At 39.2% G+C, this 27,410-nt stretch overlaps 1 protein-coding gene across 3 annotated transcripts in view; it reads right to left on the bottom strand.

Moving 5' to 3' along the window:
* The window catches only part of EMC2 (ER membrane protein complex subunit 2), a 66,626-nt gene extending 41,769 nt beyond the window's left edge, over positions 1–24,857 (bottom strand). Inside the window, exons 1-3 of one of the 3 annotated variants that reach the window (XM_010588451.3) lie at positions 24,707–24,759; positions 17,537–17,585; positions 398–511 (exon numbers count right to left, since the gene is read on the bottom strand). In XM_010588451.3, the coding sequence (XP_010586753.1) occupies positions 398–509 (112 nt within the window). In that variant the 5' untranslated portion in view covers positions 510–511; positions 17,537–17,585; positions 24,707–24,759. Of the gene's footprint in view, positions 1–397; positions 512–12,660; positions 12,852–17,536; positions 17,586–24,706 lie in introns of those variants that run through there. The other 2 variants (XM_003408435.3, XM_064268001.1) reach the window with 2 other exon arrangements.
* Positions 24,858–27,410: the final 2,553 nt, after the last annotated feature.

Raw genomic sequence — 27,410 nt, 5'->3', positions numbered from 1 at the left:
TACTGAATATATTTCTGGAATTAATAAGGCATCCTTACATGCTTTTAGCATTTTAAAATATTTTAATATCTTATAAAGTAAAAATTTACAGTGATTTAACACCTTTGTTGTTCTATAAAGATTCTTTGTGAAACACATTTTGGCCAAATCAGACCTGTGGCCCTGTGAACATTAAAACAAAATTACCTATTTGATACCTTCACTACTACCAGCAACTATAAATCCCTCACAAAATATAGTATTAACCTTTCTGAAACAAGAAGTTAGATAGATTGATATGAACAGTAGAAAAACATGATAAATGAACATGCAGTTTTAATTAACAACAAAAAAACCGCAACTAAGAACCATAAAGGAGACATGTGCTGAGTCTGAATATAATAAATAAAAAACTTACTATCATCTCCAAGCTTAGAGGCATGTTCATTAATTAACTCCTCTCCAACTTCTACAATTTGCTCACTATTTCGGGAGTTTTCTTCTCTCCATTTTCTCATTTTATCTCGCATTTCTGGCAAAGTAAAATAAGTAGTGTTATATCTCTGATTGATGACAAACAATCCACAAGATGAATTGAACTTTTTTAGGTAAAGAAAATAAACTTAAACTAATGTAGAACACTATATGGCATCCCAAAACTGAAAAAGTAGAAAATCAATTTAATAAGAGCAACAGATCCTTGAGAAGACTGAAAATTCATTTCAATTGATATTACAGCTATCTTTATAAGCAGTGAATGGCATGCATCTGCTACAATGATCCACTCTACCCCTTTAAGCAACTTTGGATCTTAAATTTTCAGAATCACAGGCTACTTTCAGAATTTGATAAACACTAAGGATTATTCTTCCAGAAAAAAATGCATAAAATCATGCATAACAAGTAAGGTCAGCATCACTGGCAAACATCAAAAGTTAAGAAAACAGCTCAACATACAATAGGGAATTCTAGAAGTTTTAATGCATATCATTGATAACAACAGAAAAAAAAAAAAAAAGTACCTAATCTAGTAAACAAAACAAAACAAAAAACCCAAACCCGTTGCTGTCGAGTTGATTCTGACTCACAGCTACTCTACGGGACAGAGTAGAACTGCCCCATAGGGTTTCCAAGGAGCAGTGGGTGGACGTGAACTGCTGACCTTTTGGTTAGCAGCCGTAGCTCTTAAGTACTGTACCACCAGGGCTCCAGAAAACAAAAGGTTCCTTTTTACACAGTTAAGACGGAATGAACTGTCTAATTTACCAATCATACACATGCTTTGTTATTTCTATCTGGCTGAAAAGCTTACATATGTACTCATCTGAAGTACCACTTTCTCTGTTTTATAGACATAGGTGTTGAAGAGATTTAAATCGTTGAATTACATACATGTTAAACAGATGAATTAAATAAACAATATGCCAGGCCCCTAGGGAATAAATACGAGAAGCACAAGTAATTGTCAGTATCTTTTTTTTTTTTTTATATGTATTACCTGATAATCCACCAGGCGCTCCTTGGAAACTCTGTGGGGCAGTTCTACTCTGTCCTATCAGGTCGCTATGCATCGGAATCGACTCAACGGCACTGGGTTTACCCTATACTTCAAAGTCTTTACAAAATGAAACAAACAAACAAAACTCAAACCTACTCGTTGCTATCAAGTTGATTCCGACTCATGGCGACCCTATAGGTCGGAGTAGAACTGCCCCAATTGGGCTTCTAAGGAGTGGCTCGTGGACTCGAACTGTGGACTTTTTGGTTAACAGCCAAGCTATTAACCACTGTGTCATCAGGGCTCCAAAAGAAAACAAAAGACATGAAAATAGACTCTGTGTGACCTTACAAAAATAGTCTTCGACAAGCATTACAAATTAACAAGTAGTTAATTCCCTCTATTGCAAGGGCTTGCTTCTCACCCTACAGAGGAAATAACTGAATTGAGTCTTAAAGGTTGAAGAGGAATTCAGCGTGCAAACCAGAAAGTAGGTTGTTCCACACAGAAGGAACTCCTGGCAATTCAGAATTAAAAACAAACAGTGGGACCAGGAGATGAATGGGTAGGAAGTAAAAAAGAGTGAGTTTTATGAGAAGCCTTTTATTTTCACACTAAAGAATTTGAAGTTCATTTTTTAAAGTGCTGGAAAAAAACTAAAGAATGTTAAGCCAAAAAAAAGAAAAACGTACCATGATCAGATCTGCATATTAGAAAGATCATTCTAGTGATAGAAAGATAAACAGATAATAGAGGAGAGAGAGAGAGAAGACAAACCCATAAGATAAACTGGGAAAAGTAAAAGAAACCAGTCAGGGAAGATGTATAGTCTGGTGGAAAGAATATGGATTTAATAGGCTTGTTTTGAAACAAAACTCTATCTCCTGCATGGCCTCATACAACTTAACAAATGTGTGCTTAAATTTCCACACCTATGACTGAAGATAAAAGCATGCATAGCTCAGGAATGTGTAGTTAGGAGTAAATGAAATACATATAAAGCTCTCAGCAGAGTCTCTGGCATACAGTGGGGACTCTGTAAGCATTAGTTTCCTTCTTGACAATGAAACAGTCTAAATAAAATACATAAATTAAGCAATGGCAATAAATATAGAGAATGAGGGAAGGAATTAGAATCAGAAAATTACACATGAACTATTTTATTTCTTCTTTAAAAACAGATGGGAGAGACTTTAGATGGATGGTGGCAGTGGCAGCAACAGTTTTTCAATATCTCTAAATGATGTATTTGGAAACCCTGGTGGCATTGTGGTTAAGTGCTACAGCTGCTAACCAAAGGTCGGCAGTTTGAATCCACCAGGTGCTCCTTGGAAACTCTATGGGGCAGTTCTACTCTGTCCTACAGGGTCGCTATGAGTTAGAATTGACTCGACGGCAGTGGGTCTGGTTTTTTGGAAATGATGTATTCACAGAGAGAGTGTGTGTATATATATGTATTAAAACACGCATATATATATCTCAACTAGGGTCAGGAACAGTATTTACAACAAAACTAGGTAATAAGGTATTCCCGTAAACCCAAAATCCAAGCAGGTCAGGATAATTTACCCACAGCTACAGGAGCTGCATGGTAGCAATATCTATATGGGAGAAAACGAAAGGAAGCAACAGGTGGTATCTGATGGACCCAGCAACAGGAGAGCCCAAACAGCCAACAAGTATTCACCATGAGCCAAATTGTGAAAAGCACCTAAAATAAAAGGAGCTTTGACATCTCTGGAAACCCCAGTGGTGCAGTGGTTAAGAGCTACGGCTGCTAACCAAAAAGTCAGCAGTTCAAATCCACCAGGCACTCCTTGGAAACCGTATGGGGCAGTTCTACTCTGTTCTGTAGGGTCGCTATGAGTTGGAATCAACTCGATGGTGACGGGTTTGATTTTTTTTTTTGGCTTTGACATCTCCAATCCCAAGAGAATGCAAGGGCCAGTGGACTGGAACAGCTGAGTCTCTGTGAACTCTCAAAATTGACCAGCCAGGGCTTTTTTCTAGAAGACTCCTAATTGAGGAGAAACCATTGCAAGTGGAATCAAAATTCAGCAGTACAGCCACAACAACAAGAGGTACAGAGACAGAAAATCTCAGAAAGCAAGTCACCATATTTTTGAACACTACACAAACAATAGAAGGGAAAGCTCTTAGAAGTTTTAAAAAAAAGAATTCACTGAACTCTACCTCATCTTGAATTTCAGGAAAACTAAATTCATATACAAATGAGTAACAGAGAAGTATCAAGGTCAAATCCCATATCAGGTGATCAAAAGATAAGAATATCATTGCTAAGACACTGAAAGCATGTCACAAAGACAAGCCCATAAACAGATCAAAACTTAACCTACTATTTCAAAATGTTATTAAAAAAATTTAGGATAATATATCAGTCATGAAATTGCAACATGAATCAGAACGTGAGGACTTCAGAACTGAGGTGAGAAGTTTCAAGAACTCAGCAAAGAATTAGAAATAAAAGAAAAACCAGTTCAGAAATTGAAACTAAACTATAAGGAAAATAAGCATAAACACAGAAGATGGAAAAGGAAAACTTTTTAAATACAAAAGAAATAAAGAGATACAAAAAAATTGGAGAGAATGTGACAAATATTGAAGACAGGCAAAGAATATGCAACATACAAGAAAAGGAATTCCTGAAGAAGAAAATCAAAGCAAAGGAACAGGACAAATACTAAAAACTATAATTCAAGAAAACTTTGCTGAAATAAAAAGGGAAAAATCCTTTAGGTATCTAAGGAAAAAAAGGTGTATCTGACTTATACGGAAAGAAAATTAGATGACTGTTAGACTTTTCTACAGCAGTATTTTATGTCAGAAGAGACTGGAGTAACATTTAAGATCTCAAGGAAAGAAAGTGTAAGCCCTAAGATTTTTCATCCCTCAAAACTCAGGTCCAAGTATAAAATACACAAACTGAACTGAGGTAATAGTGTGCCCATGCACTCTCTCTGAGGAACAGACTAAAGAATAGGTTTCAAAAAAAACAAAATGACTTATAAACCTATTGCGTTCAAGTTGATTCTGATGTATAGTGACCCTACAGGACGGGATAGAACAGCCCCATAGAGTTTCCAAGGATTAATCTTTATGGAGCAGACTGCCACTTCCTTCTCCCAGGGAGCAGCTGATCAATTCAAACTGCAGATTTTGGTTAGCAGTTGAGAGCTTAACGAGTGTGCCATCAAAAATCCAACCAGATCCACTGCTGTCAATTCTGACTCATAGTGACCCTACAGAACAGAGTAGAACTGCCCCATCAGGTTTCCAAGGAGCAGCTGGGAACCTGAACGCCAACCTTTCGGTTAGCAGCCGAGCTCTTAACCACTGCATGACCAGGGCTCCTTAAAATGACTTATGAGACATTAATATAAGAAGTTGTAGTTATCGTTAAATATATAGGTACGTGTAAAACTAAGAATAGACAGTGACTAAGAAGAAGGGGACATATGCTTTATACTCTGATGATGCAGACAAAATACAACTTTAAAAAAAGAAATGCATGCTCCAGGACCTAGTGTTCATCAATAGATTATCATATATGAAAACAAATGCTCAAGCAACAAAAGACAAAATAGATGAGACCTCACACAAATTAAACACTTTTAGACATTAAAGGACTTTAACGACAGAGTAAAACACAACCTACATATCAGGAGACGTTTTTCAGGAACATATACCAGATGAGGGCCTAATATTCAAGATATATATAAAGCTACAAACTAACAATAAAAAGACAAACAACCCAATCAGAAAATGGGCAAAGGACTTGGACAGTTCACCAAAGAGGATATTCAAATGGCCAACAAGCACATGAAAAGAGACTCAACACCATTAGTCATTAGGGAGATACAAATCAAAACCAAAATCAGGTATCACCTCACTCCATAAGAATGGCAATGATCAAAAAAACAGAAAACTGTAGTGTTCACAAAGTTGTGGAGAAACTGGAAACTACATCCGTTGCTGGTGGGAATGTAAAATGGTGCAGCCACTGTGGAAAACAGTTTGGTAGTTTCTCAAAAAGTTGAACATACAATTACCGTATGACTCAACAATCCCAATCCTAGGTATATACCCAGAAGCGAAGGTAGGAACACAAGCAAACACCTGTATACCAATGTTCATTGTAGAACTTTTCACAATAGCCAAAATGTGGAAACTGAAATATCCATCAGTAGATGAATCGATATATAAAATGCAGTATATACATACAACGGAATACTACGCAGCCATAAAGAGAAATGAAGTTGTAATGCATGATACAACACAGGTGAACCCTGAAAACATGCTGAGTGAAATAAGTCTGTCACAAAAGGACAAATACTGTATGATTTCACTTATATGAAATAAGCAAATATAAACAAAACAGATTATTAATGTTAACCAGGGATAGGAAGGAGGGAGGAAGAAGGAGTTTCTGTTTGGGGGCCAACGAGCTTAGGTTAATGGTGGTAGAATGTTCTGGATGAGGATATCCATAACGGTGGCACAACATGAAGTGTAGTCAACATCACTGAGTTGCAAATGTGGAAGTTGCTGTGTCACCACCGTTATAAAAACAGAGGAAAAAATGGGTAAGAAAACCAAAATCATGCTCCAGGACCTAGTGTTTATCAATAGATTACCATATATGATAACAAATGCCCAAGCAACAAAAGACAAAATAGATAGGTGCCTCATACAAATTAAACACTTTTGGACATTAAAGGACTCTATCAACAAAGTAAAACACAACCTACATATTAGGAGATGTTTAAAAAAATTTTTTTAACATTTTTAGTAATAATATTCCTGGTTCTATTTTGTTTTTCTAAGATTGTTACAGTTGTAAAATATATGAGCAATTATGGGGTATTCAAGTTTTGCCATCCTCTGTATCCTTGAGAACCAAGAGTTCTAAGTAGAGCAAAGGAGATACAAATGTGTTGAAAGAAAAAAAAAAGCATTTTATGTATTCTCTAAGATTGACTTTAAGAAGCCCTGGTGGTGCAACGGTTAAGCACTCAGTTGCTAACCAAAAGATGGGCGGTTCAAACCCACTCAGATGCTGTGTGGGAGAAAGATCTAGCAATCTGCTCCTGTAAAGATTACAACTTAGAAAATCCTATGGGACAGTTCTACTTCGTTACATGGGGTGGCTAAGTCAAAACTGACTCGATAGCATCCAACAACCATCCTGAATTTTGAATTCTGAAGTATTTTTGTATAAACTCATAAGGTATTTTGTCTTTAAATGCACACCCTTTCGTAGCTAGGTCCATTAAAAAGGCCCAGAAACAATGAATAACAAATCCAGGGGTAATGAGCGTCCCTAGCGCCCAACTGTTGTTCTTGTTGGCTGCCGTCTTGTCTGCCCCTGACTCATGACGACCCCGTCAGTGCTTTTGAAATACCATTTCTCACTGAAAGAAATCAGGATTTCTCAAATAAATAGCTGATTCCAGGTACAGGGTAACAAGTGTATAAAATGAGCCTGGAACATCTTGTTATACCACATAGCAAGGGAGACCACCAGCATCAGGTCAGAAAAACCTCAGGTGCTAATCTGAAGAGCTCCCACTGATCAAAGAACAATCTGAGTTTCAGTAATGATAACAACTGCAATGGATGGAAACCCATCAAACATGTTTAAATTCATGAGTTTTTAGTGATTAAAAAAAAAAAAAAGAATTGATCACTTTCAGAGGATGACAGGGAACCAACTCACTATTCTGAAAACTGAAAAAACCATTTATCCCGCCTTTTCAACATGTACCACTATTTAACCAGATAAGGGGAAGTATCTCTTTATATTAGTCCAACTAATGAATGAAAAAGAAATGATACAATTAGTATACCACCATTTTGCAAACTTATTGAAATTACTATATACGTTAAGGATCAACGACTGCTAACATCACAAAAAGAGAGAGAACCAGTTATTATGGGCCTCCTGGCTAAGAGATCAGCTGCCAACCGATAGGTCAGCAGTTCAAAGCCAACAGCTCCTCCTTGGAAACTCTACTGGGTAGTTCTACTCTGTCCTGTAAAGTCGGTATGGGTCGGAATTGACTCGAAGGCAACAGTTTTTTTCTTTACAGTCTTGACAAGGAGCCTGGGTGGTGCGACTGTTAAAAACTTGACAGCTAACTGAAAGGTCAGAGGTTTGAACCCACCTGCCATTCCATAGGAGAAAAGACCTGGCCATCTGCTCCCGTAAAGATTACAGCCTAGGAAACAATATGGGGCAGTTCTACTCTGTCATATGACGTCACTGTGAGTCGGAATCAACCCAATAGCACACAACAACAACATAGTGTTGACGAAAAGATAAAACCTTAGACTGATCCAGGCTCTGAATCCAGCTGCCAATTGTCAAGAACAGAGAAACATGTTGAACTGCACCCTGAGTATACAATTCAGCACCATAAAGACTGTGGAAAACTCTACAGGTCAAACGGCCCAAGTTATTTCATAGATTTTAAGGAAAAGAAAGAGATGGAATGGGAACTTATAGATCAAAAGAGACCTGAAAGACATACGAATCTTTTTAAAAACAGACAAGACGAAACTATAGTGTCTAGGGATACCTATCTGAATGATAAAACTATTAAAAATGCAAGAAGGTGATTACTAGAAAAGTCAGCATAATGATTACTTATGGGGGGGAGAGAGAGAGCTGTGGTTGGGATGAGGCACATGAAGGGACTTCATGAGGGCTGATAAAGCTCTATGTCTTAATCTGGGTGGTAGTATAAGGGTGTTCAGTTTGTAATAAATCATCCAGTCATACATTTGTTTTGTGTGCTTTTCTTTCAGTTTTACAATAAAAAAGATTAAAAAAAAAGATGATGATGAAAAGGGGAGGGAAATTCTTTAAAACAGATTGAAAACTTTTAGTCTTTCACCAAATAAAGCACTGGAAGGTTGAAAAAATATTTACATTGAATAGCACTATCTATTCCTTGAAATTCTGACACAGATTAATAACCAAACAGTTTTCAAATGTAGACAGAGTTTATATTTGCCAGAAATGGTCTCGAATCTCTCATAAAACTGTTATTGTGTAATATTTTGTAATCTGAAAATCAACCAAAACCAAGATGGGGATATATTTCCTGTGACTGGCTAAAAACACATGGTTCTTGACATGAAGATTCCAAGAAATTAGAGAGCAAAAACATTAATGAACACAAATGCTTTCTGGACAATGGCAGCTTAAAAACAGAAAATTAACAAACAGCTCCAAGCTTTACCCTAATTAGATCATTAAATTTTATAGCTTACATAAAGTTTTAACTACTAAAAGAAATATGGTAAAAGAATGTAATAACAACTGTCACTTAATCACTGACATAAAACCAATGTCAAAAAGCAAAACTTATTCACTCAGAAAATAAAAAATCATTAAACAAAATAGTGCTACTATATTCACATCCAATGATAAATATCTCATTAAAAATAATATTCTCTTAAAACTGAGTTGGCTAAGAAGGATTAAAACAATGCATCAATATACTATCTATCTGCAAAATTGTTGGGCTTTGTGTATAAAAACCTAGTGGCTTTAATCTGGATTTTCATCCACAATTCAAAAATAAACTTGTACAAAGAAAGTGTATGTTATCTTGAGCTCCATAAATTTGGTTCTCAGAACTCCTTCAGACCACATCCCCATGCCATAGTTCTCCTACACTGTCTGAAGTTCACATTCTCTTTCAACCTGACAGATGATCTTTAAAGAGGATGAGGGGCCTCAGGAATATGAGTTATTTAGAGTTTTGTACCTCTATTCCACAACAGCGTACCCATTGCATATACCCTAACACCCAACTTAAAAATGCTAGCCTAGACAAATTAAAGTAATATGCTGTTTGAATCCTAAAGAATTACTTAATCTATTAGATAAATCCCACTAATTTCCATTAAATGGGAATTCCCTGTAATGCTCTTTAAGAAGCAGAATGCTGTTGTTAGCTGTTAGGTGCCCTCAAGTCTGTTCGGATTGACAGTGACCCTATGCAAAAAAGAACAACACATTGCCCAGTTCTGTGCCATCCTCACAGTTGTTGTTATGTTTGAGCCCTCTGTTGAAGCCACTGCGTCAATCCACCTCATTGAGGATCTCTCTTTTTTTTCATCGACCCTCTACTTTCCCAAGCATGATGTCCTTCTCCAAGGACTGGTCCCTCCTGATAACATGTCCACAGTGGTGAGGCAAAGTCTCACCATCCTCGCTTCTAAGAAGTATTCCCACTGTACTTCTTCCAAGACAGATCTGTTCGTTCTTCTGGCAGGATATTCAATATCCTTCGCCAACACCATAATTCAAAGGCATCAATTCTTCTTTGGTCTTCCTTATTCATGTCCAGCTTTCACATACATATGAGGTGATTGAAAATATCATAGCTTAGGTCAGGTGTACCTTAGTGCTCAAAGTGACATCTTTGCTTTTCAACACTTGAAAGAGGTCTTTTGCAGCAGATTTGCCCAATGTAATGTGTCATTTGATTTGCTGACTGCTGCGTCCATGGGTGTTCATTGTGAGTTCAAGTAAAATGAAATCTTTGACAACTTCAATCTTTTCTCCATTTATCATGATGTTGCTTGTTGTGAGGATTTTTGTTTTATGTTGAGATGTAATTCATACTGAAGGCTTTAATCTTCATCAGTAAGTGCTTCAAGTTCTCTTCACTTTCAGCAAGCAAGGTTGTGTCATCTGTACACTGCAGGTTGTTAATGAGACTTCCTCTAATTCTGATGCCCCATTCTTCTTCATATAGTCCAGTTTCTTGAATTATTTGCTCAGCACACAGATTAAGTGTGGTGATAGGACACAACCCTGACATACACGTTTCCCCATTTTAAACCACTCAGCATTCCCTTGTTCTGCTATAGGGTCACTATGAGTTAGAATTGACTCGATGGCACTGGGTTTGGTTTGTTATTTTTGGTTCAAATGACTGCCTCTTGATCGATGTACAGGTTCCACATAAGCACAATTAAGTGCTTCAGAATTCCCATTCTTCACAATATTACTCATAATTTGTTATGATCCACACAGTCGGATGCCTTTGCATAATCAATGATAACACATGTAAACATCTTTCTGGCGTTCTCTGCTTTCAGCCAAGATCCATCTGATATCAGCAGTGATAGCTCTCGTTCCACATCCTCTCCTGAATCTGGCTTAAATTTCTGGCAGTTCCCTATCAATGTATTTCTGCAACCATTTTTGAATTATCTTCAGCAAAATTTTACTTGGCTGTGATATTAATGATATTGTTCGATAATTTCTACATTCAGTTGGATCACCTTTCTTTGGAATGGGCATGGTTATGGATCTCTTCCATTCAATTGGACAGGTAGCTGTCTTCGAAATTCCTTGGCATAGACGGTTGAGCACTTCCAGGGTTGCATCCGTTTGCTGAAACATTTCAACTGGTATTCTGTCAATTCCTGGAGCCTTGTTTTTCACCAAGGCCTTCGAGCAGCTTGGACTTCTTCCTTCAATACCACCGGTTCTTGATTATATGCTACATCCTGAAATGGTTGAATGTCGACCAATTCTTTTCAGTACAGTAACTGTGTATTCCTTCCCTCTTCTTTTGCTGCTTCCTGCGTCATTCAACTTTTTGTCCATAGAACCCAATATTGCAACTCAAGGCTTGGTTTTTCTTCTTCAGTTCTTTCAGCTTGAGAAATGACATGCTTGTCCTTCCCTTTAGTTTTCCATATTTCATTATAATAGTGTACTTTGTCTTATAGAGCCACCCTTTGTAATCTTGTTCAGCTCTTTTACTTCATCCTTTCGCTTTATCTACTCGATATTCAAGAGCAAGTTTCATAGTCTCTTCTGACATCCATTTTGGTCTTTTCTTTTTTTCCTGTCTTTTTAATGATCTTTTGCTTTCTTCATGTACGTCCTTGATGTCACCCCACAACTTCTCTGGTCTTTGGTTATTAATGTTCAGCAGGTCAAATCCATTCTTCAGATGGTCTCTAAACTCAAGTGGGATATACTCAAGGTCATACTTTGGTTCTTATGGACTTTTTAAAATTTTCTTCAGCTTCAACAACACCTGCACGAACAACTAATGGTCTGTTCCAAAGCTGGTCCCTGCCCTTGATCTGACTAATGATACTGAGATTTTTCATTGTCTCCTCCCACAGATGTAGTCAATTTGATTCCTGTGTATTCCATCTGGTAAGGTCCGTGTGTATAGTTGTTTACGTTGCTGTAAGAAGCAGAACACTAGCCCATAAACTAAAGTCTAAAAGAGAAAAAATGGTTCCTATTTTGTCAAATATCTCATTTACCAACAATCTTCAATTTTCCATCTGTTTCCTCTAACTTATTCATAGTTAAGATATATCATTGAACTATTTCTGCTTTTTAAAACATTTCCGTTTCATCTATTGATACATCCCTGTGACTTCCACTCAGTTATTCAAAAATACATTAAGAACTTATTATATATCACCTTTATAAAATATACTAGAAATATAAAGATAAAAAAAAATCCTTTGTGTTTAAGAAATCCATAATTTAAAAGAAGTTGTTTAACTGCAAAAGGTCATAAAAGCTAAGATATAGTTATGTTCAAAGCACTAAGAAAGCAAGGTGAGGGAAAGATTAATTCCACCTGGCAGAGAGAAAGGGTTAAGGAAGACATCCATGACACATGAATTAAACCCTAAGGATTAAAATGAGTTTGTTAGATGAAGTTTGCGGAAGAGCATAAGCAATGGTAGGTGGGTAACAGTATCTGTTATGCTCAGGGGTTGGGAAATTGCCCAATCCACCCAGATGGGGAGGGGAGAGGGAGAAGGAAGATGAAACAGTTCCTTTAGGACACTGCAGAATGGTGCTCAAGGTAATTTTTCACTGATGTAAGCAAAAACTGCCAGGGAGGGAGCCACATTTCTCTGTCAAAGGCTACTCCTGGGGACTCCAAATAAAAACCTGAAGGATCACCCATCAGAAGGAAAACTGGGAGAGGAAAGTAATTTTTTCCAAAGATTAAGAGGAGGAGCAAAGAGCTCTTTTATCTAAATATTTCCCTTAAAAAAACAAACAAACAAAATTTCCCTAGGAGTAGTCTATAATCTTTACTGGAACAGATCACCAGGTTTTCCTCCACAGAGCAGCTGGGTGAGTTTGAACCACTAACCTTAGAAAACTTCTTAGAAATGGGGGCAGTTCTACTGTCACATGGGGTCCTATGAGCTGGAATCGATTCAACAGCACACAACAAGTGGTGGTTAAGAACTGAGATGCAGAAGTCAAACCGCTTGAGTTCAAATTCAAGCTCTGCCACTTTCTAGCTGTATGACTTTGGTTGAATTAACTGCTTTGTGCTTTAAGGTTCTCATCTAGAAAATGGAAATAAGAAGTTCCTCATTGAGTTGTTACGATAACAATTACAAGTTAATTTATGTGTTAGGACAATATATGCTCAATATATTTTAGCTATCATTAATTTCTACTCTCTACCTTCTTCCTTGTTCTCAGGTCCACTGTTAATTCTTTTTAAGTTTTTGAACCAAGAGGTTTTGAAGCTTCTCCCCAAGCCAGTGTTACACCCTGTAAAACCAAATGCTATTTATCTTTTCCTAATCCCACCATTTCTGGCTTCGCTCTTCACATTTCATTTACAGCAGGAGATTTAAAGCAGGGATCAGCATGCTGCAGCCAAATCTTGCAGCCGCCTGTTTTGTCAATAACCTTCCATCAGACCACAACCGCCTCTATTAGCTTATTGTCTAGGCTGCTTTTGTGCTACAATGATAGAGTTGAATAGTTGAGACAAACCATATGGCCCACAAATATGACCCTTTACCGGGGGAAAAAAAAAAGTATGCCAGCCCTGATTTAGAGCAAGAAGTAGCAGAAAGAAGACTAGGGTTTAAATTCCAACTCTGCCACTTATCAGTTTGGTGATCTTAGACCTGTCCCTTAACATTTCCAGTGCTTAGTAACCTTAACTGTAAAATACAGAGGACCATAAACCTGTCTTAGAGGTCTGTGATGAATATTACATAAAGCAAAGTTTGGTTCCCTCAAATGTTGCTTGGCCAGTAGAATACTTTGGGGGTTTTTGTTTGTTTTTAATCTGATTTTGATTATAGGTAGGGCGTGCATGTACCAGTTCTCCACAGGCACCACTACTATCCTTCATCCAGCTTCACATGTTTTCCTCATCTGCTTAGCCCATGAATTTGTGACAGATAACTTATATAAAGCATCTCATAAAACATAAAGTACTACAAAAATGTTAATTAACTTTATTTTAAGAAAAATCTCTGATATATGTTTCAGCCTCTGGCAAGAAAGAAAGACTCTTCCCTCACTCTTTCTTCAAAGGTGACTTAAGACTTTTCATTTTACTCTATCCCAAAAAAAGGCACGCTCCTCAAAGCCAAGGGCACTTTATTATATTCTGTGTAAATAGGTCGCTCACTACCTGCTTGCACATTCTATTAACTACTGTGTAGGATGAGCTAATGGTCAAAGGTTAAACAAAAATGACTATGAGCATTCTATTTATTCCTTCCACGAGGCCTAGGTTCTGCTGTGGAGAGGCTGCTGTCGTCTGAAAGGTGGACAAACATGCCTGCTTCTTATTCTGCTGACTCCTTTAGTCCAAAACTCCCTCCTCAAATCCTGTTCTCTCTTCCTTTCATTTCATTATATATCCTGAGATACCATTTATTCATTTACATGAATCAACATATTCTTTAAAAAGGTCAATACCTATGGGATAACAGAGATTTTGAATTATTCACAGTCCTAAAAATTTGTCTAATCAGACTGTTTCAGGATGTCGAAAACAGTCAATCTGAAAGAAAAGGCCATTTGACCGGAAAAAAGGAAGTCATTTATTGTAACGCACAGAGAACTCCAGTACAAGTGTATTTAAACTGCACTGCAGCACTGTTAGCGGGGTGTGAAATTAATTCAGTGACTTTCTTCCAGTATTTTGGGGGAAGAAAGCAAAAACCAAACCAAACTCAGTGCCGTCAAGTCAATTTCGACTCATAGTGACCCTATAGGACAGAGCAGAACTGCTCCACAGAGTTTCCAAGGAGCGCCTGGTGGATTCGAACTGCTGACCCTTTCGTTAGTTAGCAGTCGTAGCACTGAACCACTACGCCACCAGGGTTTCCTTTGGAGGGAGAAAAAAAAAAAAAGGAGGGAGAGGAGGAGTTAAATAGAATGACTAGAACAGGATAGAACAGAATGCTTTGCTCACTGTAAGAATACTTTTTAAATGGACCTTGGTTTCAGTTTGTACATACACACATGCTGAGACACATTTACGTATGTGTACGTGTATGAGCATGTTGTTGTTGTTACAGTTGCCGTTGATTACGAATCATGGCGACCTCATGTGTTCAGAGTAGAATTGCTCCATAGTGTTTTCAAAGCTGCGACCTTTCGGAAGCACATCGCCAGGTCTGTCTTCCATGGCACCTCTGGGTGAGCTTGAACTGCCAATATTTGGGCTACTAGTCAAGTACTTAACCATTTGCGTCCCCGAGACTCTGTGTACGAGTGCAGTGCAATGAATTACGTAATATGGCCCTTCTAGTCGTGGTCTTTGTGACTCACACACAATGACTGAGTGGGACTATGCAAATAAGATATATGGAACCTATGATGGTTGGGGTTATATGTCAACTTGGCTAGGCCATGATTCCCAGTATTGCATGTATTTCCAATACTGTTGGCAAAGAATATTGAACACACCATGGATTGCCAGAAAAACTAACAAATCTGTCTTGGAAGAAGTACAGCCAGAATGCTTATTGGAAGCAAGGATGACAAGACTTCATCTCACGGACTATGCACACGTTATCAGGAGGGACCAGTCCCTGCAGAAGGACATTATGCTTAGTAAAGTAGAGGGTCAATGAAATAGAGGAAGACTCTCAACAAGATGGACTCACACAGTGGCTGCAACAAGCATAAGATTCTGAGGATGGCACAGGGCCTGGCAACATTTCGTTCTGTTGTACATAGGGTCACCATGAAGAGGAAGCTACTCAAAGGCACGTAACAACAACCATCTTCCATTTTATGTGTTGTGGATCCTAACCTCTACATGCTAAAGAGGCAGGACTGGTGTAGGATGTGTCTTGGGGGGAAGCCTTGCAGGAGGGTGAGGTTCAAGTTCCACTCTTATTCAAGTTATGTCCCTCTCTGGGGTGTGGCCTGCATCTAAGATATTTGTGTGTGTCCTCATGGGGCTCTCTCTCTCTGTATCTGGATCCCGTGTCCCATTCGTGATCAACTGGCCTCCAGTTCTTGGGACTCAAGCCAGAGGCTGCTGTTTGCCAATTCTGGGATTTGTTGGCCTCCACAGCCCCTAGAGCCACTGGCCTATTGTGTGACCTGATCCACCAGCTTCCACAGCCTTGTGAGCCAGCACCCTACGGTCTAAACTCGCGGTTTGGATTCATCAGTCCCTGCAGCCATGTGGTTCGGGAGAAGTCTACGCCAGACCCACAAATTTGGAACTTGCCAGCCTCCACAATCAAGTGAGCCACATCATTTATACTGTTCATGAATTCTATGAGATGTTGCAGCAAATTAGGGAACCCAAAGACAGGAGGGAGAGTGCTGAGGGGAGAGGGAGTAGTCGATGTTAGAGATGATGCAGTGGTACAGCAGCTTGGAAAAGTTGGACATTTGGGACATCTTTAACCTCTGCCTCATAGGAACAAGCTGTGTGCTGAAATTATTCGTTTAATAAGTAAACTTGGGTTAAATTGTAAAATGTATCTCTTATTGTGAATTGTGGGAAAACACTATTGCAGGAGAAAGGACACACTGTTTTAAAGCACATCTGCTCAGGAGAACAACAGTCTAACACACAGTCACAAACATAAAAATACAACAGCTGAACAGAAAACAAGGAACATTTTTTATGTATGAAAATATAACTTCTGTAAAATAAGCAGCATTTCACCTGTAAGTATCTTACTTAAACTATACCTACACAGTTGACCCTGTCACATTCCAGACGCTGCTGTTAAGTACGATGTGAAAATATTTGTCACATATTAATCTTTTCAGTAATGCCTTAAATACCTTCATCAAATAAATGACTAGTAAAAATATAAGCAGTAAAATTACTCCTTCGAGAAATGTTTTCCCCTTTGATATTCCATTATCTCAAAGCTCACCACATCAAAAAACCAAATCATCTTCTTTTCCTAACAAATGTGGCTTCCCTTCTTAATGTTCACTTTTCTGTTAATGCCACCTTCTGTTAATGTCACCTTAGGATTCAAATTTTTACTGCTGTCTCCGACTCCTCCTTTGGTATCTAAGCCCTGTAACTCTTCTTTTGAAATATTTCTATGGTTTATATCTTCCACTCTACTTCTACCGCTACTATTCAAGCCCAGGCTCTCCTAACCTCATGCCAAAGATGCTAGGATGGCTTCTTAACTGGTCTCTGTCCAAATTCCATCTGCAAATTATACCAGATATTTCTAAAAGGATTTACTTCATTATGCAATTCAAATTCTTAAGGTATTCAATGACCCCTATTGCTTTTTGGGCAGTACAGTGTAATGACTGGAACCATAACCTTTGGAATTTTTTCATTCGTTCAACTAATATTTACTGAACACTTACTATGTGCCAGGCCTATTCTGGGTACTGGGGATAAAGTGAGAAACAAGACAAAGTCCCTGTACTCATCATGCTTACATTCCAGTAGTGTATAATGATAAACAAGCCACATAACTTCAAATAATGATAAAGTCAGGGGATAGGGAAAGGAGCAGTATTTGGAAAGGCTGGTCAGAGAAGGCTTCTCAGAGGAGGTAGATTTTAAGCTAAGGGAAGAACGAGAAAGGGCCAGTCATAAATAGCAAATGTTAAGTTCTTAAGACAGAAACTAGCCTGTCACGTTTCAAAAACAGAATGACAGCCTAGGTAGATGAATTCAGTTATTAACTGAGTGGGGAAGGGGAGAATAAGACAAAAGCAGCATAAGATCAGAGCAGCTCAAATCACGGCACTCTATTTACTACCTGTGTGATCTCAGATGAACCACTTCACCTCTCTAGTTTGCTTCCTCACCTGTAAAATGGAAATAAAACATATCTCATAGGATAGGTATGAAGATTAAAGGAGATAATATCTGCAAAATATACACTATGCCATTTTCATCATTATTATTACCATTACCAGAGGTACTAGTGGGTCAAACTTCATAAACTACATATCCTAGCATTCATTCTTTCGCTAAACAAACAAGTGTTTAGTGAGAGCTCGTTTTCTGACTCTCACCACTATGTGGTCACTGAAAGGACTGAGAAGATATATGTGCATAAGAAACATAAAGAAGTACGTAAAATATGAAAAGTGAGATAATAAGGTTCGGTAAAAACTCTCTTAACCAACATCCTGTTAGAATGAACTCAAAGAATTTTTTCTGTAAAACATACTGATGATGTCCATAGCATTTTAGGAGCTCTCGGTTAATAGGCCTCATCAACTAGCTCTTGGTTATTCCATCAGTTGTTACATTTTTAAAAGTCAGCTGTATCTGTATTTCCACCAGTTCATGCCAGTTAAACCTAATGTAGTTATACAATATAATTAAGTATTACGCAAGTCAAAGAAAATTTAAGGACAAAAAGATACTTATTTCACGAAATAAAGCTGGACGCTTTAAAAAGACTCCATGAAGGTAAAGAGATTTGAAAAACTGCTGTAACATTACGTATAGTAACTTAATTAAAAATATTATGAAGAAAATAATCTATAATACTTGTGTGCTGAAGCTACTATACAAGGGTCTTATATTTCTGTCCACATTAAAAAATGAAAATGGTTTATTAAAGATGACAAGCCAAACCGAAACCAAACCTGCTGCCGTTGAGTCAATTCCAACTCACAGCAATCCTATAGGACAGAATAGAACTACCCTATAGAGTTTCCAAGGAGCCGCTGGTGGATTTGAACAGCCAACCTTTTTGGTTCGCAACCGTAGCATGCTGTGGCTCTTAAACGCCGCACCACCAGAGCCCCAAAAGATGACAAGGAACTACAATCAGTGAATTCCTATCAAAGAAAAGGCCTGGCCCTATATCAACCTGTACATTCATAACTTTAAGTTGAATGAAAGAAGCCACTGATTTTTTTTTTTTTTTTTTAATTAGGAAAGTCGCTCCCAACTACCTACAAAATAAAGTACAAACTCCTTAGGCTAGATTCAAGGTTCCAACTTACCTTTCTGGACCTTATCTTTCAAAAGTGACTGTCAGGAAACATACACTTCAGTTAAATTTGATTATTACCTATTTCTCAATCATATTTGTATTTTCCAGACTTCAAAGTCTGAAAGAGCTATCTCTGAAAGGAACAGCAGGAGTCTGTCTTGTGAAATGGAGAGAGATACACAGTGTCATCTACTTACGTAGGGAAAACACAGAAAAGAATAAGTGACGACCGTGGTAATGCTGCTAGAGGACGCAGCAGGTAGTGTTAGAGATTGAATTGTGTCCCCCAAATATCTATCAATTTGGCTAGGCCATGATTCCCAGGATCGTGTGACTGTCCACCATTTCGTCATCTGATGTGATTTTCCTATGTGTTGTAAATCCTATCTCTATGATATTCATCAGGTGGGATTAGCAGCAGTGATGTTAATGAGGTAGAGCTCAATCTACAATATTGGATTGTGTCTTGAGCCAATCTCTTTTGAGATATAAAAGACAGAAGCAAGCAGAGAGACGGGGGACCTCAGGTCACCAAAAAAGCAGTGCCGGGAGCAGAGGGTATCTTTTGGGCCTGGGGTTCGTAAACGGAAAAGCTCCTAGTCCGAGGAGAGCTTGATGACAAGGACTTTACTATAGAGCCAATAGACAGAGAAAGCCTTCCCGTGGATCTGGCACCCTGAATTCAGACTTCTAGCCCACTAGGCTGTGAGAGAATAAACTCCTGTTTGATAAGGCCGTCCACTTGTGATATTTCTGTTATAGCAGCACTAGATAACTATGACAGGTGGAAGACACACGATGAGTTCAGTTCTAAATTTTATTAATTGTGGAACATCTGGGTAGACATGCCCTGTAAATAGTTGGAAATATGGATCCTTAGTTAGGAGTGAAATCCCATGACATGTTCCACAAGATCTAGGACCTTGCCTGTTTAGTTCAACACTGTATCCTCAGGAAAGGGAACAGCGAGAACAACATACTCAACTATATACCTGACGTAAAAGCTGACAGTTAAAGCTGGGTGTGAATGAGACTGCTCATAGAAGACATTTAACGTTTTTTAGATCTGTTTAAAACTGATGAGATCTTTGCACCATCTTTTCCCAAAACCATGAATATTTACATACATACTCAATTTTATATACTGTATAATTTCAGGGTATTCACAGACCACATTAACACTTATGTTGGCATCAGCCAGAAGTCTATTGACTTTAGGTTTAATAAAAACCAAAAAGTCAAACCTGTTGCCATTGAGTCAGTTCCGACTCATGGCCCATGTGACCCATGTGACCCATGTGTTACAGAGTAGAACTGCTCCAAAGAGTCTTCTTGGCTGTAATCTTTATGGAAATAGATCAACAGGCCTTTCTTCCATGGCACTGTTGGGTGGGTATGAACCACCAATTTTTAGGTTAGTAGTCGAGCGCAAACTGTACCACCCAGGGACTTTCAGGTTTAATAATCACTGGTAATTAAGAAAACAAAAGGCTAAGGGAAGAACCACTGAGAACACCAAAAATTAAGGTGCAAATGGATAATGAGAACTCAGCAAAGGAAAGGTCTGAAAAGCAGGAGAAAAATCTGGGAAGAACATTGTTAGAAAATCAAGGAAAGAATTTTTCATAGAGGGGTAACTGCAATGGCAAATGAAGTACAGATGTACAAAACACATACATTAGTTTTGGCATTAGATCTCCCTAGAGACCTTAGTGGAGTCACAGGACATGGAAACAAAATTGTGGTGGCTTAAAGGACTGAGTAAAAAGACAGGAAGTAGGGACAGCAAAAACAACTAAGTTCTCTCCAACATTTTTAATAATTTTTTTCAACAAATATTCATTTAGTCCCTATTACAGATTTAATTGTGTCCCCTCAAAAGATATGCTGAAGTCCTAACTGGGTATGTGACTGTGACCTTGTTTGGAAATGGGGTCTTTGAAGATGTTATTAGTATGCCCTCACACTGGACTAGGATGGATTCTAATCCCATGAGTGGTGTCCTTATGAATGAAGAAAACAGAGAGAAACAGACTGAGGTATGTGAAGATGCATCTACCAGCCAAGGAATGCCAACAGATGACTGGGGCCACCAGAAGGTGGAAGGGACGAGGAAAGATCTTCCCCTAATGCAGACAGAGTGTGGCCCTACCAATACCCTGAATTTGGGTTTCTCAGCTCCAGAACTGTGATGGTAAATTTCTGTTGTCAAAGGCCACCCACTTTGTGGTGTTTTGTTGTTGCAGCCCTAAGAAACAAAGACAGATTATATGCCAGGCATTGCGCTAAGCATCCTATCCATGTCCAGCCCAAATGCCATCTTCTCAAGAAACTTGATTTTACCCTCCTTACAACTCAAAATTCTCTTTCCCACCTCCAAACTCCTCTTTAATAGCTCCCCTAGATAATAAACATAAATGTAACTTTCAACTGGCTAAATAAACCATATACATATCTTTTTAATACAGCCCAACAGAGGTGAGGTGAGTGTTAATTATATAAGTCTTTCATAAACATGTGATAAATTCTCCTATTAAAGAATCACAGTACTATTTGAACTAACCATTTCCATGACTTGAATTCATGATAGTACTCCGTGGAATTCCTGAGGATACAGCGCCAACTGACAGCCCTCACCTCCTAAATTTAAATAAAAAACTAATCCTGAGAGTCATCTCATCACTCTCCTAATCCCAAAAAATCTGTTATCCTAGATTTCTGAAATAAAAATCTAGAATTCTTTATTCTTAAAAGACCCTTACATAGAATTTTAGTTCTGGAAAAGTCTAATCTCTCATTTCACAGATGAGCAAACTGTACCCTAAATTCATCTAAGATACCAAAGAAATTATTTCATCACTTAGAAAATGATGTACAGTTACAGCCTTTTGGTGACAATTTGTTAATGCTTATTATTAATCCCATTAACAATTCACTCAGTCAACAAATAATTACTGGGCCCCTCCTATATGCCAGGCACTAGTGATATCTTGATGGCAGTGGGTTTTGGTGGGTGGGAGTGATATGACAAGGCTCCCTGGGTGGCACAAACAGTATGCTCTCAGCTGCTAACCTAAAGGTTGGTGGTTCAAACTCACCCAGTGGCACCACTGGAGAAAGGCCTGGCAATCTGTTTCCAAAAAGATTACAGCCAGGAAAACCCTACGGAGGAGTTCTACTCTATAACACAAACACATGGGGTTGCCACGAGTCAGGATCAACTCAAGGGCAATGAGTTTGGTTTTTTTTTGGTGGGGGGGAGTGATGTGACAATGAACAATATAGGCCTCTTCTTCTAGATGGAGAGACAAACATTTTTAAAACTTACACAACTGGGCAAATGCTTCCAAAGTATGAGAACATGTACTTATAGGATCAGGCCTAGGCTTTTTGTTTGTTTGTTTTCTTTTCTTATTGCTGTTTAGGTTTTGTTTTTCTCTTTTTTCTTTTGCCAGAGAACTGGGAAAGCAGAGTCGATGTCTTAAGTATGTAACCTTTGAGGAAAACTACAAGAAATGAAAAGGGTAATGAGGCAAGAGGAGGACAAGAAAGAAAGAACACTCCTGGAATAACACGTGCTCATCCTGAAGCCAAGAAAGAGCACAGCACATTTAGGAAATTCAAGGAAAGCCAATGTAACCAGCTCAGAGAAAGTTGAGAGGGAGAATGTTTTTATGTGCCACCAAGTTGATTCTGACTCTTAAAGAAAAAAAAAAAAAAAAACCATTGCTGTCAAGTTGATTCCAACTCATAGTGACCTTACAGGACAGAGTAGAACTGCCACGTAAAGTTTACAGGGAGCACCTGGTGGATTCAAACTGCTGACCTATTTGTTAGCGGCCATAGCTCTTAACCTTTGTGCCACCACGGCTCCTCTGACTCATTTGAAAAAAAAACAAACCCATTGCTAATTGAGTCAATACCTATAGAACAGAGTAGAACTGCCCCATCCGATTTCCAAGGAGCAGCTGGTGGATTCAGACAGCGGTCTTTTGGTTAGCACCCAAACTCTTAACCACTACACCACCAGGAGTCCTCTGGCTCATAGTGACCTTGTGTATGACAGCGTTGAACTGCTCCATAGGGTTTCCAAGTCTGTAGTGTTTACAGGAGCAGATCACCAGGTCTTTTCTCCCACAGAGCCGCTGGGTGGATTCAAACCTTTTGGTTAGCAGCCAAGTGCTTAACCATTGCACCATCAGAGCTTCTTTAGAGGGAAAATAGCTCGAGATAAAACCGGAGATGTGTGCAGGACCCAAACTACACAGGAGAAGGACATAATCATGTTATTACCTAATAAAAATGTATCCTTTTCTAAAGTATTTAAGAAAGTACTTCAACATGTTTTATGTTTTGTCACTCAACAAACTTGTGAAGTAGTTATTACTTATTCCAAACCTAATTCTTTCACTCCTCTTTAGAATGCCCAAAGGGTAAAGTCCAAGTGGTTTAACCATGTTGTCTGCTGGTAGTTATACCTCTCTCAAGATCCCCTACAATGCTACCATCCTCTAAGAAGCCTATGTTGAACATTCATCAAAGCACTTTCTAAAAATTATGAAACAACTGAAGCATTAAAAATAACAGCCACATATCCACTACCCAGCTTAAAAAAACATATCCTGACACAACGTATTTACAGGTCTATGTGCTCCATCAAAGGAACTCTGGTGGTGCAGTGGTTAAAGCACTCAGCTGCAAACTGAAGGTCTGCGTTCAAACCCACCAGCCAGCCGCTCCCCAGGAGAAAGACGGGGCAGTTTGCTTCCACAAAGATTTACAGCCTTGGAAACCCTATGGAGCAGCTCTACCCTGTCCTACAGAGTCATTATGAGTAGGAAATCAACAATGGGTTTGAGTTTGGACTTCTCCATCAAACTAGGAAGGTGGGACTGTGTGTCACTTAACCTGGTATATGCAAGATCTAACTCTCCTTACTTAACACCTTTGTTTAACATAATGCATTTCCCCAATACAGGTGGAAACACTGAGGTTCACAGAGTGTTAGAGGCCATAAAGCCAATAAAGCATTGAACTCAGTTCAAGTATAAAAGAATTTTCCCTTTTCTTTCTTTATTTACCACCAAACTTTCAGTTCCCAAGTATTAAACACTCCAAGAAGGCATCTATTGAACAGATTAGTTATTGAAGTCTAATGTAATATGCTAAGTAGGAATCCACTCGAAAGCATACAACAATAAAACTTTTTGAGAAGATAAAATCTCTCTTACAGAGCTGGCCCAAGGTTTGGCTGCTTCTGGATTTTAAAGAACACGCCCCACCTTACATCAACCCAGAAGTCCATCACACTTGAGCAGGTGCCCCTAAGCTAACCAGTTCTTCTCCCCTGCAGAAAAGTAATACCGGTAGGAAGTAAGAAAAAAGTTCTGTTGTGTAAATGTGTTTTGAAAGGTAAAGAAATACGGAAAAAATAAATAAAGGGGGGGTCAAAACCCGCTTTTGAAGAGAGAACGAAACAAAAAGTAAGATTTAGAAGAATCAGATTTGTTCACGGACCTTCTACACCTTTTCTGCACAGACGTGTAACCCTGACACTGCGCTGAGTACAAGGCCTTACAGGCCCTGTATTTCTTGGTTGCAAAGAAGCTACAGCAGCTACTTGTCCTGCCTCCTCCGCGCCGCCCAGCAGCCACCGCAAGAGTGTGACAGCCCCAGCACCACGTCCCCTCCGCCTCACAACAGAAGCTACCCTGAGCCAGTGGATTGGCGCGGAGATAGGCGGACCAGTCTCCAGATGAACACACGCGGCGGGAACGCCGCGGACCCCAGTCCGTGGCCGGGCCAAGGCAGGGGCCCCTCTCAGACTTCAGTCTGGCGCGTCCACTGAGAAACACGGTACCGGAAACAGACATGAGAACCCAACTCTCCGAGAGCAGCGGTACTTCCGAACTGCTTCCCAGAGATTTTGATCTTTCTGCGCACCCTCCCCCGCCCCCACCCCGAGCTCGCAGTTACCTTCCCAGGTGACATCGTAAAGCTCAGAGACTTTCGCCATCTTCACAGAACCTAGAAACAGCGGGGTGAAGGGGCGGGGAGATGCGGTCACGTGACGGACGACCGGGCGGTAGCGAGTTACGATACTATTTCTCATTGGCCGAGAGCGCGGAGGGGGCGGGATTCGCCACGCACGTGCAAGCGGCTGTGCGGAGAGGCTTTGGGGGAAGGGGCGGAGCAAGATGGACGGTGCCTAGCGCGCCGGAAGTTTGGGAACGCTCGGGAGGCCGACGAGAGCAAAGGCAGCGTTTGGTGGGGGCTTTTTTACCGTGACTTTTAAACAAACACATGGCTTGTAACATCCCTCGGCGGGTTTTCTTTTTTCTCTACTTAGGTGTATCCAATCTTCTCACATTCCCCAGTCATGGCCTGCTGCAACATTCTGCCCCGAATCTCTTAATCGTTCCCAGCGTTAAAATAGTGTTACATTCGATTATTTCCTTTTTAATGATCTAGTGAACTGATAAACTCCAAGATTTTCATTAAATCCCTTTGAGGCACTAGGTGGAATTCTGCCTTTGTGCTTTATGTACCTGTGCCTGAGGACTTAATGCACTAGTACCTTCCTGGCCACCTGCACCCTTCGTTAACTCTCGACGTGAATGTAATTGCTCTGCTTGTGATGTCTGCCACTGTAGTTGTGAAGTTCCACAGGAACAGCCTCAGCGTAAGTGTGTAGTAAATAGTGGATTAAATAATGAATGAATGTTCAAATGATCCTTCATAGCCCTGCACTTCACTTTTCCACCGTTTCCCACTAAACTGAACTGCTTTCTGGAACCTTTGGTCCTATTCTCCCAAGACTAGAGAGAAATGTCTGAATTAGAAGCAAAAGATTTTAGAGTCATAAGCATATGTTTAGTATTTGAAGGTATAAGAATATGATATTGTATAAAAGGAATGTGTAAAGTGAGGAAAGAAGGCTAAAAGTCCCTGTAAAACAGCCACAGTTAAGGGGCAGTGAAGAAATAAGAGGCAATCAATCAACATTTGAGCAAGGAGAAAGAAAGTAATATCCAGAAAAAAAGTAAATATAAGTGGAACATGCCACAGTTAAGTCATATAAGGACAGAAAATACTGGTGATTTTATAGCCTTGGCTTAAAATCTGAATAAGCTTCATTCTCCCCAGACTAAACAGACCTTTTAAAAAATCTTTCACTCAAAAAAAGTTAAAAATTGTCCACTCAGAAATTCACAGATTCTCCTAACGCATCTATAAAACAACTTGGTGTGATAGAGGAAACCCTGGTGGCATAGCGGTTTAGTGCTATGGCTCCTAACCAAAAGGCAGTTCAGATCCACCAGGCGCTCCTTGGAAACTCTATGGGGCGGTTCTGCTCTGTCCTATGGGATCACTATGAGTCGGAATTGACTCAACCGCAGTGGGTTTAGTATGTGATAGAAAGAAGAACCCTGTGTCAGACAGGCATGAATCCATGATCCACTGCTGTGAGCATATATGACGCTCTGAGCATCAGAGATGCTCGTATATAAAAAGAAGCTAATAACATTCTATATAGAAGGAAAGTAAGAGGCATTTGTGGTTCAGTGGCAGAATTTTTGCCTTCCTTATGGGAGACCCGGGTTCAATTCCCGGCCAATGCACCTCATGCACAATCTACATTTCTGTGTCAGTGATCAATTGTGTTGCTATGATGCTGAACAGGTTTTGGTAGAGCTTCTAGACTAAGAGTGACTAGAAAGAAAGGTCTGGTGAACTACTGCCAAAAATAAACCAGTGAAAACCATATGGATCACAGCTGTCTGATTCGCAGATGACTGGGCAGAGTATCTTTCCGTTGTGCATGAAGTCATCATGCGTTGTGGGCTGACTGGTGGACACCTAACAACTACAACAAAGAAAATACTTACCTTGTGGACTTGTTATCAAGATTAAAAGAGATACTGCAGCTAAAGTACCTTCATGGCACTTTCACGTAAGTACTAGCCCTGTAGTTATGTTGTTGTTAGTTGCCATTAAGTGGGCTCTCATTCATGGAGACCTTATGTATTGTTGTCAGGTGCCATTGAGTCAGCTCTGACTCATAGCAACCTTATGTATAACAATGAAACGTTGCCTGATCCTGCATTGTTTCAGCCACTGTGTCAGTCCATCTTGTTGAAGATCTCCCTCTTTTTTGCTGACCCTCTACCAAGCATGATCCAAAGTAAGTGATACAAAGCCTCACCGTCCTCCCTTCTAACAAGCATTCTGGCTGTGCTTCCTCCAAGACACATTTGTTCATTCTTCTGGCAGTCCATGATATAATCAGTATTCTTCACCAACACTACCATTTGAATGCACCAATTCTTCTGTCTTCTTTTTTCATTTTCCGGCTTTTTCATGCCGCGGAGTCAATTCTGGCATATAGGAAAGGTCTTTTTTGAGCATCCAATAAAAAGTAGTCCCTAGTCAATGCCTATCACATCATTATGGCACTTATTATTATTTGACACCTTTTCTTTGTTTACTTATTTTCTGTGTCTTCTACTACTGTATAAGCTCCTTGACGATACGGACCTTGTCTGTCACTTTAACCTTGGAAGATCAACCCAGAAAAACTCTTGGCACACAGTAAATATTTATTAAATGAATGAATGAATGAATGAAGTAGATAACTAAAAAAGGCAGCTGACGTTAGAGATTATTAAGGATAATATTT

Source organism: Loxodonta africana, chromosome 14 (assembly GCF_030014295.1).
Source record: "Loxodonta africana isolate mLoxAfr1 chromosome 14, mLoxAfr1.hap2, whole genome shotgun sequence".
In the NCBI taxonomy this organism is placed as follows: Eukaryota; Metazoa; Chordata; class Mammalia; order Proboscidea; family Elephantidae; genus Loxodonta; species Loxodonta africana.
The sequence above is the reverse complement of the archived record's forward strand: the minus strand, read 5'-3'. Positions and strand labels throughout refer to the sequence as shown.